This window comes from Oncorhynchus nerka, linkage group LG10 (assembly GCF_034236695.1).
Source record: "Oncorhynchus nerka isolate Pitt River linkage group LG10, Oner_Uvic_2.0, whole genome shotgun sequence".
Taxonomy (NCBI): Eukaryota; Metazoa; Chordata; class Actinopteri; order Salmoniformes; family Salmonidae; genus Oncorhynchus; species Oncorhynchus nerka.
The window spans coordinates 2,598,420-2,614,104 of record NC_088405.1 but is presented as its reverse complement, the minus strand read 5'-3'; the positions used below and the strand labels follow the sequence as shown (position 1 = coordinate 2,614,104).

Sequence of the window (15,685 nt, the reverse complement as noted above, 5' to 3'; positions counted from 1 at the left end):
CGGCGCTCCGGACAGCACTGGTTACAGGTTGACTAGACAGATCTAACACAGAGTGTTGCCAACTCCTCAGTATGGAAAGTAGCTATTGGCGGTTCGTTTTTAAATGTATTTTTATTTGTCGCTAGAGGGGTCTGAATACTCGCTAAATATAACGACAAAGTCGCTAAGTTGACAACACTGCGATTCTAGAATCAGCTTTATCCATCTCGATAGACTAGACTGCCCGGAAGCTCATCACCCGGACCGGAAGCTCACCGCCCGTCCACTGTGGACTTGTTGCCATGGTAACGCCGGTGACTAAAACATGTCTGCAAAAGCGAAACAAAGCAACAAGTCAGCGGATAAAAATGCAAACGATAGGAATGACGTTGCGTCCAAAGTAGGAAGATATGTTAAAACCCTATTCATATTTAATATTATTTGAAATATTTACTACATTATTTGTCTGATTATTATTTGACAAACTGTTATCATAGCAAGAGCTAACCTAGTTTAGCCTGCTAACCAAACTCAACTTGTGTTCTGAATCCAATTAATACAGGAAAATGATGCTGAAAAAGCCAACCCTCAATGGAAACTTATTTCCCATGAACAAATCAACATGCTGTTGGATTTGACAGTGGAACAAGTGCAATTGTAAGTAACGAGGATAGATGGGCCTAGTGGCCAGTTTATTTGGAAGTGTTTCATGTATGCCAACCTTTTGTTTTACGACAGCCAGTTTGAAGAAATACTTGGTTTGAAGAACTACCAGACGTGTCTGAAGGAGGCTTCCCTGTTGGACTACTTTGTCTCTGGCTTCTGGTGGACCAGGGAGATGAACTACACCTGTCAACAGATCTCATTCATCATGGCTCTACTGCAATTGTTACTGGACAACATCAGTGGTAAGTCAGAGGATTTATAGGTAACAGACAGTATCCAATCAAATTTTATCGGTCACAGATCGAATCCCCGAGCTGACGAGGTACAAATCTGTCATTCTGCCCCTGAACAAGGCAGTTAACCCACTGTTCCGAGGCCATCATTGAAAATAAGAATTTGTTCTTAACTGACTTGCCTATTTAAATAAAGGTAAAATAAATACAATTAGCAGATGTTATTGCGGGTGTAGCGAAACGCTTGTGCTTCTAGCTCCGACAGTGCACTAATATCTAACAAATTACACAACATAAACCCAATACACACAAATCTAAGTAAAGGACAAGTGACGTCAGAGCGGAACGGACTAAGATAGAATACAGTATGTACATATGAGATGAGAAATGCAAGATGTGTAAACATTATTAGAGATGAGAAATGCAAGATATGTAAACATTATTAAGTGAATGAGATACCGTAGAATAGTATAGAATAAAGTATGAGATGAGTAATTTACTGTGCGACCTATTATTTTTTTATTTTTTGAATTTTACCCCATTTTTCAACCCCAATTTCGTGGTATCCAATTAGCAGTATCTTGTCTCATCGCTACAACTCCCGTACGGGCTCGGGAGAGACGAAGGTTGAAAGTCATGTGTCCTCTGATACACAATCCAAACCAAATTCAGAAGATTGAAATACTGCTAGTTTTTTTTAATGAAACTGCCATTTTGTCAGCATGCTAGGCTAGCTAATGCTATATACAATGCCCATTGAATTCCATTAAAATGCAATGCGTTGTGGTGAGTATCTAACGAAAGTGTTGTCGAATCTAATGGGTTGCTTTAGCATTAGCTAGCCTAGCATGCTGACAAATGGCAGTTTTATTAAAAACTAGCAGTATTTCAATCTTCTCGATTTGTCAGTTGGGATAATTAGGAATACAGCGCCATCTCCCATCCTTGGATTAAGGTATGTTTTCCCGAGACACATCTCACGCTCCTTGCTGTCCTGATCTTGGCATGGCACCGTTCCTGCCTCAGAGAGAGAAGTAATGAACGTCCAGTCAGATTCTTATGGCTAACGTCAATATGGACTGGCTGTGGCTAATATCTGTATTCATATCTGTCCTCAATGTCCCAGAGAAGCAGATGCCGTTTGTTGATAACCTGAATGAGTTTGCCAAGATGATATCAGGAACGCGCCGGTCTCCTTCTCCAGAGGTTGACTCACTGTTTGATGCTGAGCAGGCCATGTCCATCACGGACTACCTGAAGTGCAGGTAGCAAGACTCTTCTCTATTAGCCTTTTTTAGTAAGGCCTACATGATTAATATCACATGAACACTGTCCTTACTTACCTGGTGATAATCCATTCAGAGCAGTGACCCTCATAGGGGATGTTGAAGTTCTGGTCTGTTGGTTACTTATCTTGGTTCACCTGTTTTACGATAGTCTCTTTCAGAACTACCAACTCTATGAGTTTCTCTTCAGCCAACCTAGAGAGGAGCTGCTCCTTGGGAAGAAGGTGAGACTGCCTGCGTCATTGTGTCCCTATGTATGTTGAGGTTTCCTTAAGGAAGCTAGTGAGTAACTTGGAAGGGCAGTGACCATAAAGAGAGTCCTTTCCTGTCATTGTCCCTAACCATTTATCTGTCCTCTCTGTCTAACTCACCATCAGGAGACCATTTATCTGTCCTCTCTGTCTAACTAACTCACCATCAGGAGGCCATTTATCTGTCCTCTCTGTCTTACTAACTCACCATCAGGAGGCCATTTATCTGTCCTCTCTGTCTTACTAACTCACCACCAGGAGACCATTTATCTGTCATCTCTGTCTAACTCACCATCAGGAGGCCATTTATCTGTCATCTCTGTCTAACTAACTCACCATCAGGAGACCATTTATCTGTCATCTCTGTCTAACTAACTCACCATCAGGAGGCCATTTATCTGTCATCTCTGTCTAACTAACTCACCATCAGGAGGCCATTTATCTGTCATCTCTGACTAACTCACCATCAGGAGGCCATTTATCTGTTATCTCTGTCTAACTAACTCACCATCAGGAGGCCATTTATCTGTCATCTCTGTCTAACTAACTCACCACCAGGAGGCCATTTATCTGTCATCTCTGTCTAACTAACTCACCATCAGGAGGCCATTTATCTGTCATCTCTGTCTAACTCACCACCAGGAGACCATTTATCTGTCATCTCTGTCTAACTCACCATCAGGAGGCCATTTATCTGTCATCTCTGTCTAACTAACTCATCATCAGGAGGCCATTTATCTGTCATCTCTGACTAACTCACCATCAGGAGGCCATTTATCTGTCATCTCTGACTAACTAACTCACCATCAGGAGGCCATTTATCTGTCATCTCTGACTAACTAACTCACCATCAGGAGGCCATTTATCTGTCATCTCTGTCTAACTAACTCACCATCAGGAGGCCATTTATCTGTCATCACTGACTAACTCACCATCAGGAGGCCATTTATCTGTCATCTCTGACTAACTCACCATCAGGAGGCCATTTATCTGTCATCACTGACTAACTCACCATCAGGAGGCCATTTATCTGTCATCTCTGTCTAACTAACTCACCATCAGGAGGCCATTTATCTGTCATCACTGACTAACTCACCATCAGGAGGCCATTTATCTGTCATCTCTGACTAACTCACCATCAGGAGGCCATTTATCTGTCATCACTGACTAACTCACCATCAGGAGGCCATTTATCTGTCTGTCACCATCAGGAGACCATTTATCTGTCATCTCTAACTAACTCACCATCAGGAGGCCATTTATCTGTCATCTCTGTCTAACTAACTCACCACCAGGAGGCCATTTATCTGTCATCTCTGTCTAACTAACTCACCATCAGGAGACCATTTATCTGTCCTCTCTGACTAACTCACCATCAGGAGGCCATTTATCTGTCATCTCTGACTAACTCACCATCAGGAGGCCATTTATCTGTCATCACTGACTAACTCACCATCAGTAGGCCATTTATCTGTCATCTCTGTCTAACTAACTCACCATCAGGAGACCATTTATCTGTCATCTCTGTCTAACTAACTCACCATCAGGAGGCCATTTATCTGTCATCTCTGTCTAACTAACTTACCATCAGGAGACCATTTATCTGTCCTCTCTGACTAACTCACCATCAGGAGGCCATTTATCTGTCATCTCTGTCTAACTAACTCACCATCAGGAGGCCATTTATCTGTCATCTCTGTCTAACTCACCATCAGGAGATAATGTATCTGTCCTCTTTGTCTAACTCACCATCAGGAGATGTCAAACTAGTGGAACCACTTTACTGTAAATGTACTGGCCCTATACTGCATGTACTGTGCTGAAACAAAAGTCAATCACAACAGTTCACTCTGTTCCTCTCACAGCATGTATGGAGTCTATAATAACATTAGATCTCATTATCACAGCATGTATGGAGTCTATAATAACATCAGATCTCATTATCACAGCATGTATGGAGCCTATAATAACATTAGATCTCATTATCACAGCATGTATGGAGTCTATAATAACATCAGATCTCATTATCACAGCATGTATGGAGCCTATAATAACATTAGATCTCATTATCACAGCATGTATGGAGCCTATAATAACATCAGATCTCATTATCACAGCATGTATGGAGTCTATAATAACATCAGATCTCATTATCACAGCATGTATGGAGCCTATAATAACATCAGATCTCATTATCACAGCATGTATGGAGTCTATAATAACATTAGATCTCATTATCACAGCATGTATGGAGTCTATAATAAATTAGATCTCATTATCACAACATGTATGGAGCCTATAATAACATCAGATCTCATTATCACAACATGTATGGAGCCTATAATAACATCAGATCTCATTATCACAACATGTATGGAGCCTATAATAACATCAGATCTCATTATCACAACATGTATGGAGCCTATAATAACATTAGATCTCATTATCACAGCATGTATGGAGTCTATAATAACATTAGATCTCATTATCACAGCATGTATGGAGTCTATAATAACATCAGATCTCATTATCACAGCATGTATGGAGCCTATAATAACATCAGATCTCATTATCACAGCATGTATGGAGCCTATAATAACATTAGATCTCATTATCACAGCATGTATGGAGTCTATAATAAATTAGATCTCATTATCACAACATGTATGGAGCCTATAATAACATCAGATCTCATTATCACAACATGTATGGAGTCTATAATAACATCAGATCTCATTATCACAACATGTATGGAGCCTATAATAACATTAGATCTCATTATCACAACATGTATGGAGCCTATAATAACATTAGATCTCATTATCACAGCATGTATGGAGCCTATAATAACATCAGATCTCATTATCACAGCATGTATGGAGTCTAATAACATCAGATCTCATTATCACAGCATGTATGGAGTCTATAATAACATTAGATCTCATTATCACAGCATGTATGGAGTCTATAATAACATTAGATCTCATTATCACAGCATGTATGGAGCCTATAATAACATCAGATCTCATTATCACAACATGTATGGAGCCTATAATAACATCAGATCTCATTATCACAAGAATGTATGGAGTATAATAACAGCCAACATGTATGGAGCCTATAACATAGATCTCATTATCACAGCATGTATGGAGCCTATAATAACATTAGATCTCATTATCACAGCATGTATGGAGTCTATAATAACATTAGATCTCATTATCACAGCATGTATGGAGCCTATAATAAATCAGATCTCATTATCATGTATGGAGCCTATAATAACATTAGATCTCATTATCACAACATGTATGGAGTCTATAATAACATTAGATCTCATTATCACAACATGTATGGAGCCTATAATAACATCAGATCTCATTATCACAACATGTATGGAGCCTATAATAACATCAGATCTCATTATCACAACATGTATGGAGCCTATAATAACATTAGATCTCATTATCACAACATGTATGGAGCCTATAATAACATTAGATCTCATTATCACAGCATGTATGGATCTATAATAACATAACAGATCTCATTATCACAGCATGTATGGAGTCTATAATAACATCAGATCTCATTATCACAGCATGTATGGAGTCTATAATAACATTAGATCTCATTATCACAGCATGTATGGAGTCTATAATAACATCAGATCTCATTATCACAGCATGTATGGAGCCTATAATAACATTAGATCTCATTATCACAGCATGTATGGAGTCTATAATAACATTAGATCTCATTATCACAGCATGTATGGACTATAATAAACATGTATGGAGCCTATAATAACATCAGATCTCATTATCACAGCATGTATGGAGTCTATAATAACATTAGATCTCATTATCACAGCATGTATGGAGCCTATAATAACAGCATCTATGGAGCCTATAATAACATTAGATCTCATTATCACAACATGTATGGAGTCTATAATAACATCAGATCTCATTATCACAGCATGTATGGAGCCTATAATAACAGCATGTATGGAGCCTATAATAACATTAGATCTCATTATCACAGCATGTATGGAGCCTATAATAACATCAGATCTCATTATCACAGCATGTATGGAGTCTATAATAACATCAGATCTCATTATCACAGCATGTATGGAGTCTATAATAACATCAGATCTCATTATCACAGCATGTATGGAGTCTATAATAACATCAGATCTCATTATCACAGCATGTATGGAGCCTATAATAACATTAGATCTCATTATCACAGCATGTATGGAGTCTATAATAACATTAGATCTCATTATCACAACATGTATGGAGCCTATAATAACATTAGATCTCATTATCACAGCATGTATGGAGTCTATAATAACATTAGATCTCATTATCACAGCATGTATGGAGCCTATAATAACAGCATGTATGGAGCCTATAATAACATCAGATCTCATTATCACAGCATGTATGGAGTCTATAATAACATTAGATCTCATTATCACAGCATGTATGGAGCCTATAATAACAGCATCTATGGAGCCTATAATAACATTAGATCTCATTATCACAACATGTATGGAGTCTATAATAACATCAGATCTCATTATCACAGCATGTATGGAGCCTATAATAACAGCATGTATGGAGCCTATAATAACAGATCTCATTATCACAGCATGTATGGAGCCTATAATAACAGCATGTATGGAGCCTATAATAACATCAGATCTCATTATCACAGCATGTATGGAGTCTATAATAACATTAGATCTCATTATCACAGCATGTATGGAGCCTATAATAACAGCATCTATGGAGCCTATAATAACATTAGATCTCATTATCACAACATGTATGGAGTCTATAATAACATCAGATCTCATTATCACAGCATGTATGGAGTCTATAATAACATCAGATCTCATTATCACAGCATGTATGGAGTCTATAATAACATTAGATCTCATTATCACAGCATGTATGGAGTCTAATAACATCAGATCTCATTATCACAACATGTATGGAGCCTATAATAACATCATATCTCATTATCACAGCATGTATGGAGTCTATAATAACATTAGATCTCATTATCACAGCATGTATGGAGCCTATAATAACATTAGATCTCATTATCACAGCATGTATGGAGCCTATAATAACATCAGATCTCATTATCACAGCATGTATGGAGTCTATAATAACATCAGATCTCATCACAGCATGTATGGAGTCTATAATAACATCAGAGCCCATTAAATTGATTTGTTCAACCAGAGGTCTTTTCTAGGAGCTGCAACGTTCCAGGATGTGACGTAATAAACTCCTCATCATTTCCAGATCGAGCTGTAGTATAGTGATTCATCCCTGACAGTTTGGAGCTATAATGAATGAGTCTGATGTGACATATGTCACGAACCGGCTCAAAGCCCGTAACAAAGGGAGACAACGTGGAGATAAGGAGTAGCAAAATATATATTTATTAACTAAAGCAACTAAGGAAAATATACAATGGTGTGTGTAATCAGTAATCAGTAGTGTAAGTGAGTGTTTTGCATGCATGAATGTGATAATGCAGGGTGTTGAAAGGTGCCAAAACAAACAGCCACCAAGAACCACAACACAATCTACAAAGGTGTCTGCATGGAGAGAGTCTCTTCCATGAATGTGGAAGAGGTCTATTTATCCTGGGAGACACCTGGCCCAGGTGTTTCGAATGTAGCTGACGACCCTCTCAACTCCACCCACCGGCATCCTAATAAGGAAACAAGAACAAAGACAGAATACGGCAGACAGAGTGGAGGATCGTCACATTCCCCCCCATAAAACCGGGGACCAACAAGGACCCCGGAACAACATACCAGCCTCCCGCGTCCCAAATTGACACAGGCCTCTGCGTCCCAAATTGACACAGGCCTCTGCGTCCCAAATTGGTGAGGGGTTATGTGTTCACACCTCCACCTGCCCCAACCAACCTCCTCCTCCTCCTCCTACCTCAGCAACCTTTGCGCATAGGAAGCAATATTTAAGAGGAAAGAAGAACACAAGACCAGGAGGGAACAGACAGGAAAGATAGAACATGACAACCCGAAACAATGGTCAGTCACGTAAACATTCAGGAACATGGCACAAAAGACCAACAGCTACAAACTCCAACGAAAAGAACATCAGGGTCCTTCTTAATTTTTACAACTCCCAACGATTCATAGTCACTTCCAACGATTCATAGTCACTTCCAACGATTCATAGTCACTTCCAACGATTCATAGTCATTCTTCCAACATAGTCATTCATAGTCACTTCCAACGAAACAGAATTTCACTAATTTCAATCACTTAAGCTTGTAGTGTTCAGCGATCTTCAACAGCTGTTCTTAAGTACATAATTCTAACAGGTCCTCTGATGGAAAGCGAATGAACTTGTATACATGAAACACCATAGTCATAAGTAAGTAATCTTGCTCAACCCCTCTGCTGAGCACATCAGACCACAACCAGAGAACTGACAATCACCCTGAACACCACAGAAGAGAGATGAGATACGGAGCTTCCCCGAAACCTACAATAACTCAACCCTAGTCTTCGTGCAGATTTGCGGTGGGTATTTACGCACTGTAGCCCGCTGGCAAGGAAATAGAACTCCCCAGCATGCTGGCAAATTCCACCAAGCCACGGACGTGCCCCCGAGACAACTGCTCAGTCCACAGACACCACACAAAAATAACAAACATTTAACCATGCCCAACATGTCCAAAATTGAAACACGTCGCTAAGCCTATCAGGGGAAAAAGGCTATAGCTCCGGGTAGCAAGTTCCACTACCCTACACAAATCTCCTACCGAGGTACACAGCCGATTTACTCACCTCCTCAGACTGACTTCCCAACAGAAAGTAGAACAAGAGTTCAGGCTAGGCAGGGCCTGGAAACTAACCATTATACTCTCTCCAACGCAGCACACAAACCAAACAACAAAGGCAACCAATACTGGGCCGATCACACTCAAACACCATATTCAAACCAAACACGTACCTCCACGGTCTCCCAAACCAATACTGGGCCGATCACACTCAAACACCATATTCAAACCAAACACGTACCTCCACGGTCTCCCAAACCAATACTGGGCCGATCACACTCAAACACCATATTCAAACCAAACACGTACCTCCATGGTCTCCCAAACCAATAGTTCAAATATCCCGGATGAGCCCCCACTTGTCACGGACCTCCACGGTCTGAGATCACACTCAAACACCCCTCCATGGTCTCCCAAACCTAGTTCAAATACGGAACCGGCTCAAAGCCCATAACAAAGGGAGACAACGTGGAGATAAGGAGTAGCAAAATATGTATTTATTAACTAAAGCAACTAAGGAAAATATACAATGGTGTGTGTAATCAGTAATCAGTAGTGTAAGTGAGTGTTGTGCATGCATGAATGTGATAATGCAGGGTGTTGAAAGGTGCCAAAGCAAACAGCCACCAAGAACCACAACACAATCTACAAAGGTGTCTGCATGGAGAGAGTCTCTTCCATGAATGTGGAAGAGGTCTATTTATCCTGGGAGACACCTGGCCCAGGTGTTTCCCATGTAGCTGACGACCCTCTCAACTCCGCCCACCGGCATCCTAATAAGGAAACAAGAACAAAGACAGAATACGGCAGACAGAGTGGGAGGGTCGTCACACATAATAAACTCCTCATCATTTCCAGATCGAGCTGTAGTATAGTGGTTCATCCCTGACAGTTTGGAGCTATAATGAATGAGTCTGTTTGATTTCCCATTGATACCTTAACAAGGTCTGTTACCAGTTAATATGATCCTTTTCTTAATATATTCACAAATGTCAAGGCAAACATTCAACATATTCTACTGTAAGATCACGGGTGAGACTACAACCTCTGTTTCCTGACTTACTGTATTCCAGAGGACCATAGAGGTGATCAGCTCAGCAGACTTTGTAGCCCCGTTGGAAGAAGGAATGAATACTGATGACTACCTCCATTACATGACTCCTGTTGAACAGCAGGAAGAGGTACTGTACTGTAGGACTACTGATGACTACCTCCATTACATGACTCCTGTTGAACAGCAGGAAGAGGTACTGTACTGTAGGACTACTGATGACTACCTCCATTACATGACTCCTGTTGAACAGCAGGAAGAGGTACTGTACTGTAGGACTACTGATGAGGACTACTCCTGAACAGCAGGAAGAGGTACTGTACTGTAGGACTACTGATGACTACCTCATTACATGACTCCTGTTGAACAGCAGGAAGAGGTACTGTACTGTAGGACTACTGATGACTACCTCCATTACTCCTGTTGAACAGCAGGAAGAGGTACTGTACTGTAGGACTACTGATGACTACCTCATTACTCCTGTTGAACAGCAGGAAGAGGTACTGTACTGTAGGACTACTGATGACTACCTCCATTACATGACTCCTGTTGAACAGCAGGAAGAGGTACTGTACTGTAGGACTACTGATGACTACCTCATTACTCCTGTTGAACAGCAGGAAGAGGTACTGTACTGTAGGACTACTGATGACTACCTCATGACTCCTGTTGAACAGCAGGAAGAGGTACTGTACTGTAGGACTACTGATGACTACCTCCATGACTCCTGTTGAACAGCAGGAAGAGGTACTGTACTGTAGGACTACTGATGACTACTACTGATGACTACCTCCATGACTCCTGTTGAACAGCAGGAAGAGGTACTGTACTGTAGGACTACTGATGACTACCTCATTACTCCTGTTGAACAGCAGGAAGAGGTACTGTACTGTAGGACTACTGATGACTACCTCATGACTCCTGTTGAACAGCAGGAAGAGGTACTGTACTGTAGGACTACTGATGACTACCTCATTACTCCTGTTGAACAGCAGGAAGAGGTACTGTACTGTAGGACTACTGATGACTACCTCATTACTCCTGTTGAACAGCAGGAAGAGGTACTGTACTGTAGGACTACTGATGACTACCTCATTACTCCTGTTGAACAGCAGGAAGAGGTACTGTACTGTAGGACTACTGATGACTACCTCCATTACATGACTCCTGTTGAACAGCAGGAAGAGGTACTGTACTGTAGGACTACTGATGACTACCTCATTACTCCTGTTGAACAGCAGGAAGAGGTACTGTACTGTAGGACTACTGATGACTACCTCATTACTCCTGTTGAACAGCAGGAAGAGGTACTGTACTGTAGGACTACTGATGACTACCTCATTACATGACTCCTGTTGAACAGCAGGAAGAGGTACTGTACTGTAGGACTACTGATGACTACCTCATTACTCCTGTTGAACAGCAGGAAGAGGTACTGTACTGTAGGACTACTGATGACTACCTCATTACTCCTGTTGAACAGCAGGAAGAGGTACTGTACTGTAGGACTACTGATGACTACCTCTACTCCTGTTGAACAGCAGGAAGAGGTACTGTACTGGTAGGACTACTGATGACTACCTCATTACTCCTGTTGAACAGCAGGAAGAGGTACTGTACTGTAGGACTACTGATGACTACCTCCATTACATGACTCCTGTTGAACAGCAGGAAGAGGTACTGTACTGTAGGACTACTGATGACTACCTCCATGACTCCTGTTGAACAGCAGGAAGAGGTACTGTACTGTAGGACTACTGATGACTACCTCATTACTCCTGTTGAACAGCAGGAAGAGGTACTGTACTGTAGGACTACTGATGACTACCTCATTACTCCTGTTGAACAGCAGGAAGAGGTACTGTACTGTAGGACTACTGATGACTACCTCATTACTCCTGTTGAACAGCAGGAAGAGGTACTGTACTGTAGGACTACTGATGACTACCATGACTCCTGTTGAACAGCAGGAAGAGGTACTGTGGGACTACTGAAGACAACCTCATTACTCCTGTTGAACAGCAGGAAGAGGTACTGTACTGTAGGACTACTGATGACTACCTCATTACTCCTGTTGAACAGCAGGAAGAGGTACTGTACTGTAGGACTACTGATGACTACCTCCATTACATGACTCCTGTTGAACAGCAGGAAGAGGTACTGTACTGTAGGACTACTGATGACTACCTCATGACTCCTGTTGAACAGCAGGAAGAGGTACTGTACTGTAGGACTACTGATGACTACCTCATTACATGACTCCTGTTGAACAGCAGGAAGAGGTACTGTACTGTAGGACTACTGATGACTACCTCATTACTCCTGTTGAACAGCAGGAAGAGGTACTGTACTGTAGGACTACTGATGACTACCTCATGACTCCTGTTGAACAGCAGGAAGAGGTACTGTACTGTAGGACTACTGATGACTACCTCATTACATGACTCCTGTTGAACAGCAGGAAGAGGTACTGTACTGTACTGTAGGACTACTGATGACTACCTCATTACTCCTGTTGAACAGCAGGAAGAGGTACTGTACTGTAGGACTACTGATGACTACCTCATGACTCCTGTTGAACAGCAGGAAGAGGTACTGTACTGTAGGACTACTGATGACTACCTCATTACTCCTGTTGAACAGCAGGAAGAGGTACTGTACTGTAGGACTACTGATGACTACCTCATTACTCCTGTTGAACAGCAGGAAGAGGTACTGTACTGTAGGACTACTGATGACTACCTCATGACTCCTGTTGAACAGCAGGAAGAGGTACTGTACTGTAGGACTACTGATGACTACCTCATTACATGACTCCTGTTGAACAGCAGGAAGAGGTACTGTACTGTAGGACTACTGATGACTACCTCATTACTCCTGTTGAACAGCAGGAAGAGGTACTGTACTGTAGGACTACTGATGACTACCTCATTACTCCTGTTGAACAGCAGGAAGAGGTACTGTACTGTAGGACTACTGATGACTACCTCATTACATGACTCCTGTTGAACAGCAGGAAGAGGTACTGTACTGTAGGACTACTGATGACTACCTCATTACATGACTCCTGTTGAACAGCAGGAAGAGGTACTGTACTGTAGGACTACTGTCCTGTTGAACACTACTGATGACTGACCTACATTACATGACTCCTGTTGAACAGCAGGAAGAGGTACTGTACTGTAGGACTACTGATGACTACCTCACATACTCCTGTTGAACAGCAGGAAGAGGTACTGTACTGTAGGACTACTGATGACTACCTCATTACATGACTCCTGTTGAACAGCAGGAAGAGGTACTGTACTGTAGGACTACTGATGACTACCTCATTACTCCTGTTGAACAGCAGGAAGAGGTACTGTACTGTAGGACTACTGATGACTACCTCATTACTCCTGTTGAACAGCAGGAAGAGGTACTGTACTGTAGGACTACTGATGACTACCTCCATGACATGACTCCTGTTGAACAGCAGGAAGAGGTACTGTACTGTAGGACTACTGATGACTACCTCATTACTCCTGTTGAACAGCAGGAAGAGGTACTGTACTGTAGGACTACTGATGACTACCTCCATTACATGACTCCTGTTGACCAGCAGGAAGAGGTACTGTACTGTACTGTAGGACTACTGATGACTACCTCATTACTCCTGTTGAACAGCAGGAAGAGGTACTGTACTGTAGGACTACTGATGACTACCTCATTACTCCTGTTGAACAGCAGGAAGAGGTACTGTACTGTAGGACTACTGATGACTACCTCATTACATGACTCCTGTTGAACAGCAGGAAGAGGTACTGTACTGTAGGACTACTGATGACTACCTCATTACTCCTGTTGAACAGCAGGAAGAGGTACTGTACTGTAGGACTACTGATGACTACCTCATTACATGACTCCTGTTGAACAGCAGGAAGAGGTACTGTACTGTAGGACTACTGATGACTACCTCATTACTCCTGTTGAACAGCAGGAAGAGGTACTGTACTGTAGGACTACTGATGACTACCTCCATTACTCCTGTTGAACAGCAGGAAGAGGTACTGTACTGTAGGACTACTGATGACTACCTCCATGACTCCTGTTGAACAGCAGGAAGAGGTACTGTACTGTAGGACTACTGATGACTACCTCATTACATGACTCCTGTTGAACAGCAGGAAGAGGTACTGTACTGTAGGACTACTGATGACTACCTCCATGACTCCTGTTGAACAGCAGGAAGAGGTACTGTACTGTAGGACTACTGATGACTACCTCATTACTCCTGTTGAACAGCAGGAAGAGGTACTGTACTGTAGGACTACTGATGACTACCTCATTACATGACTCCTGTTGAACAGCAGGAAGAGGTACTGTACTGTAGGACTACTGATGACTACCTCATTACATGACTCCTGTTGAACAGCACTGTACTAGGACCTGTTGAACAGCAGGAAGAGGTACTGACTACCTCATTACTGTACTGTAGGACTACTGATGACTACCTCATTACATGACTCCTGTTGAACAGCAGGAAGAGGTACTGTACTGTAGGACTACTGATGACTACCTCATTACTCCTGTTGAACAGCAGGAAGAGGTACTGTACTGTAGGACTACTGATGACTACCTCCATTACTCCTGTTGAACAGCAGGAAGAGGTACTGTACTGTAGGACTACTGATGACTACCTCATTACTCCTGTTGAACAGCAGGAAGAGGTACTGTACTGTAGGACTACTGATGACTACCTCATTACATGACTCCTGTTGAACAGCAGGAAGAGGTACTGTACTGTAGGACTACTGATGACTACCTCATTACTCCTGTTGAACAGCAGGAAGAGGTACTGTACTGTAGGACTACTGATGACTACCTCCATTACATGACTCCTGTTGAACAGCAGGAAGAGGTACTGTACTGTAGGACTACTGATGACTACCTCATTACTCCTGTTGAACAGCAGGAAGAGGTACTGTACTGTACTGTAGGACTACTGATGACTACCTCATTACATGACTCCTGTTGAACAGCAGGAAGAGGTACTGTACTGTAGGACTACTGATGACTACCTCATTACTCCTGTTGAACAGCAGGAAGAGGTACTGTACTGTAGGACTACTGATGACTACCTCCATTACATGACTCCTGTTGAACAGCAGGTTGAACAGAGGAGGTACTGTACTGTAGGACTACTGATGACTACCTCATTACTCCTGTTGAACAGCAGGAAGAGGTACTGTACTGTAGGACTACTGATGACTACCTCATTACTCCTGTTGAACAGCAGGAAGAGGTACTGTACTGTAGGACTACTGATGACTACCTCATTACATGACTCCTGTTGAACAGCAGGAAGAGGTACTGTACTGTAGGACTACTGATGAC

At 41.8% G+C, this 15,685-nt stretch overlaps 1 protein-coding gene across 1 annotated transcript in view; it reads left to right on the top strand.

The window, feature by feature from the left end:
- Positions 1-304: 304 nt before the first annotated feature.
- cabcoco1 (ciliary associated calcium binding coiled-coil 1) overlaps positions 305-15,685 on the top strand; it is a 37,777-nt gene continuing 22,396 nt past the window's right edge. The window contains exons 1-6 of the mRNA XM_065022805.1: positions 305-379; positions 542-636; positions 718-887; positions 2,005-2,143; positions 2,316-2,388; positions 10,332-10,439. Of these exons, the coding sequence (XP_064878877.1) occupies positions 305-379; positions 542-636; positions 718-887; positions 2,005-2,143; positions 2,316-2,388; positions 10,332-10,439 (660 nt within the window). The remainder of the gene's footprint in view (positions 380-541; positions 637-717; positions 888-2,004; positions 2,144-2,315; positions 2,389-10,331; positions 10,440-15,685) is intronic.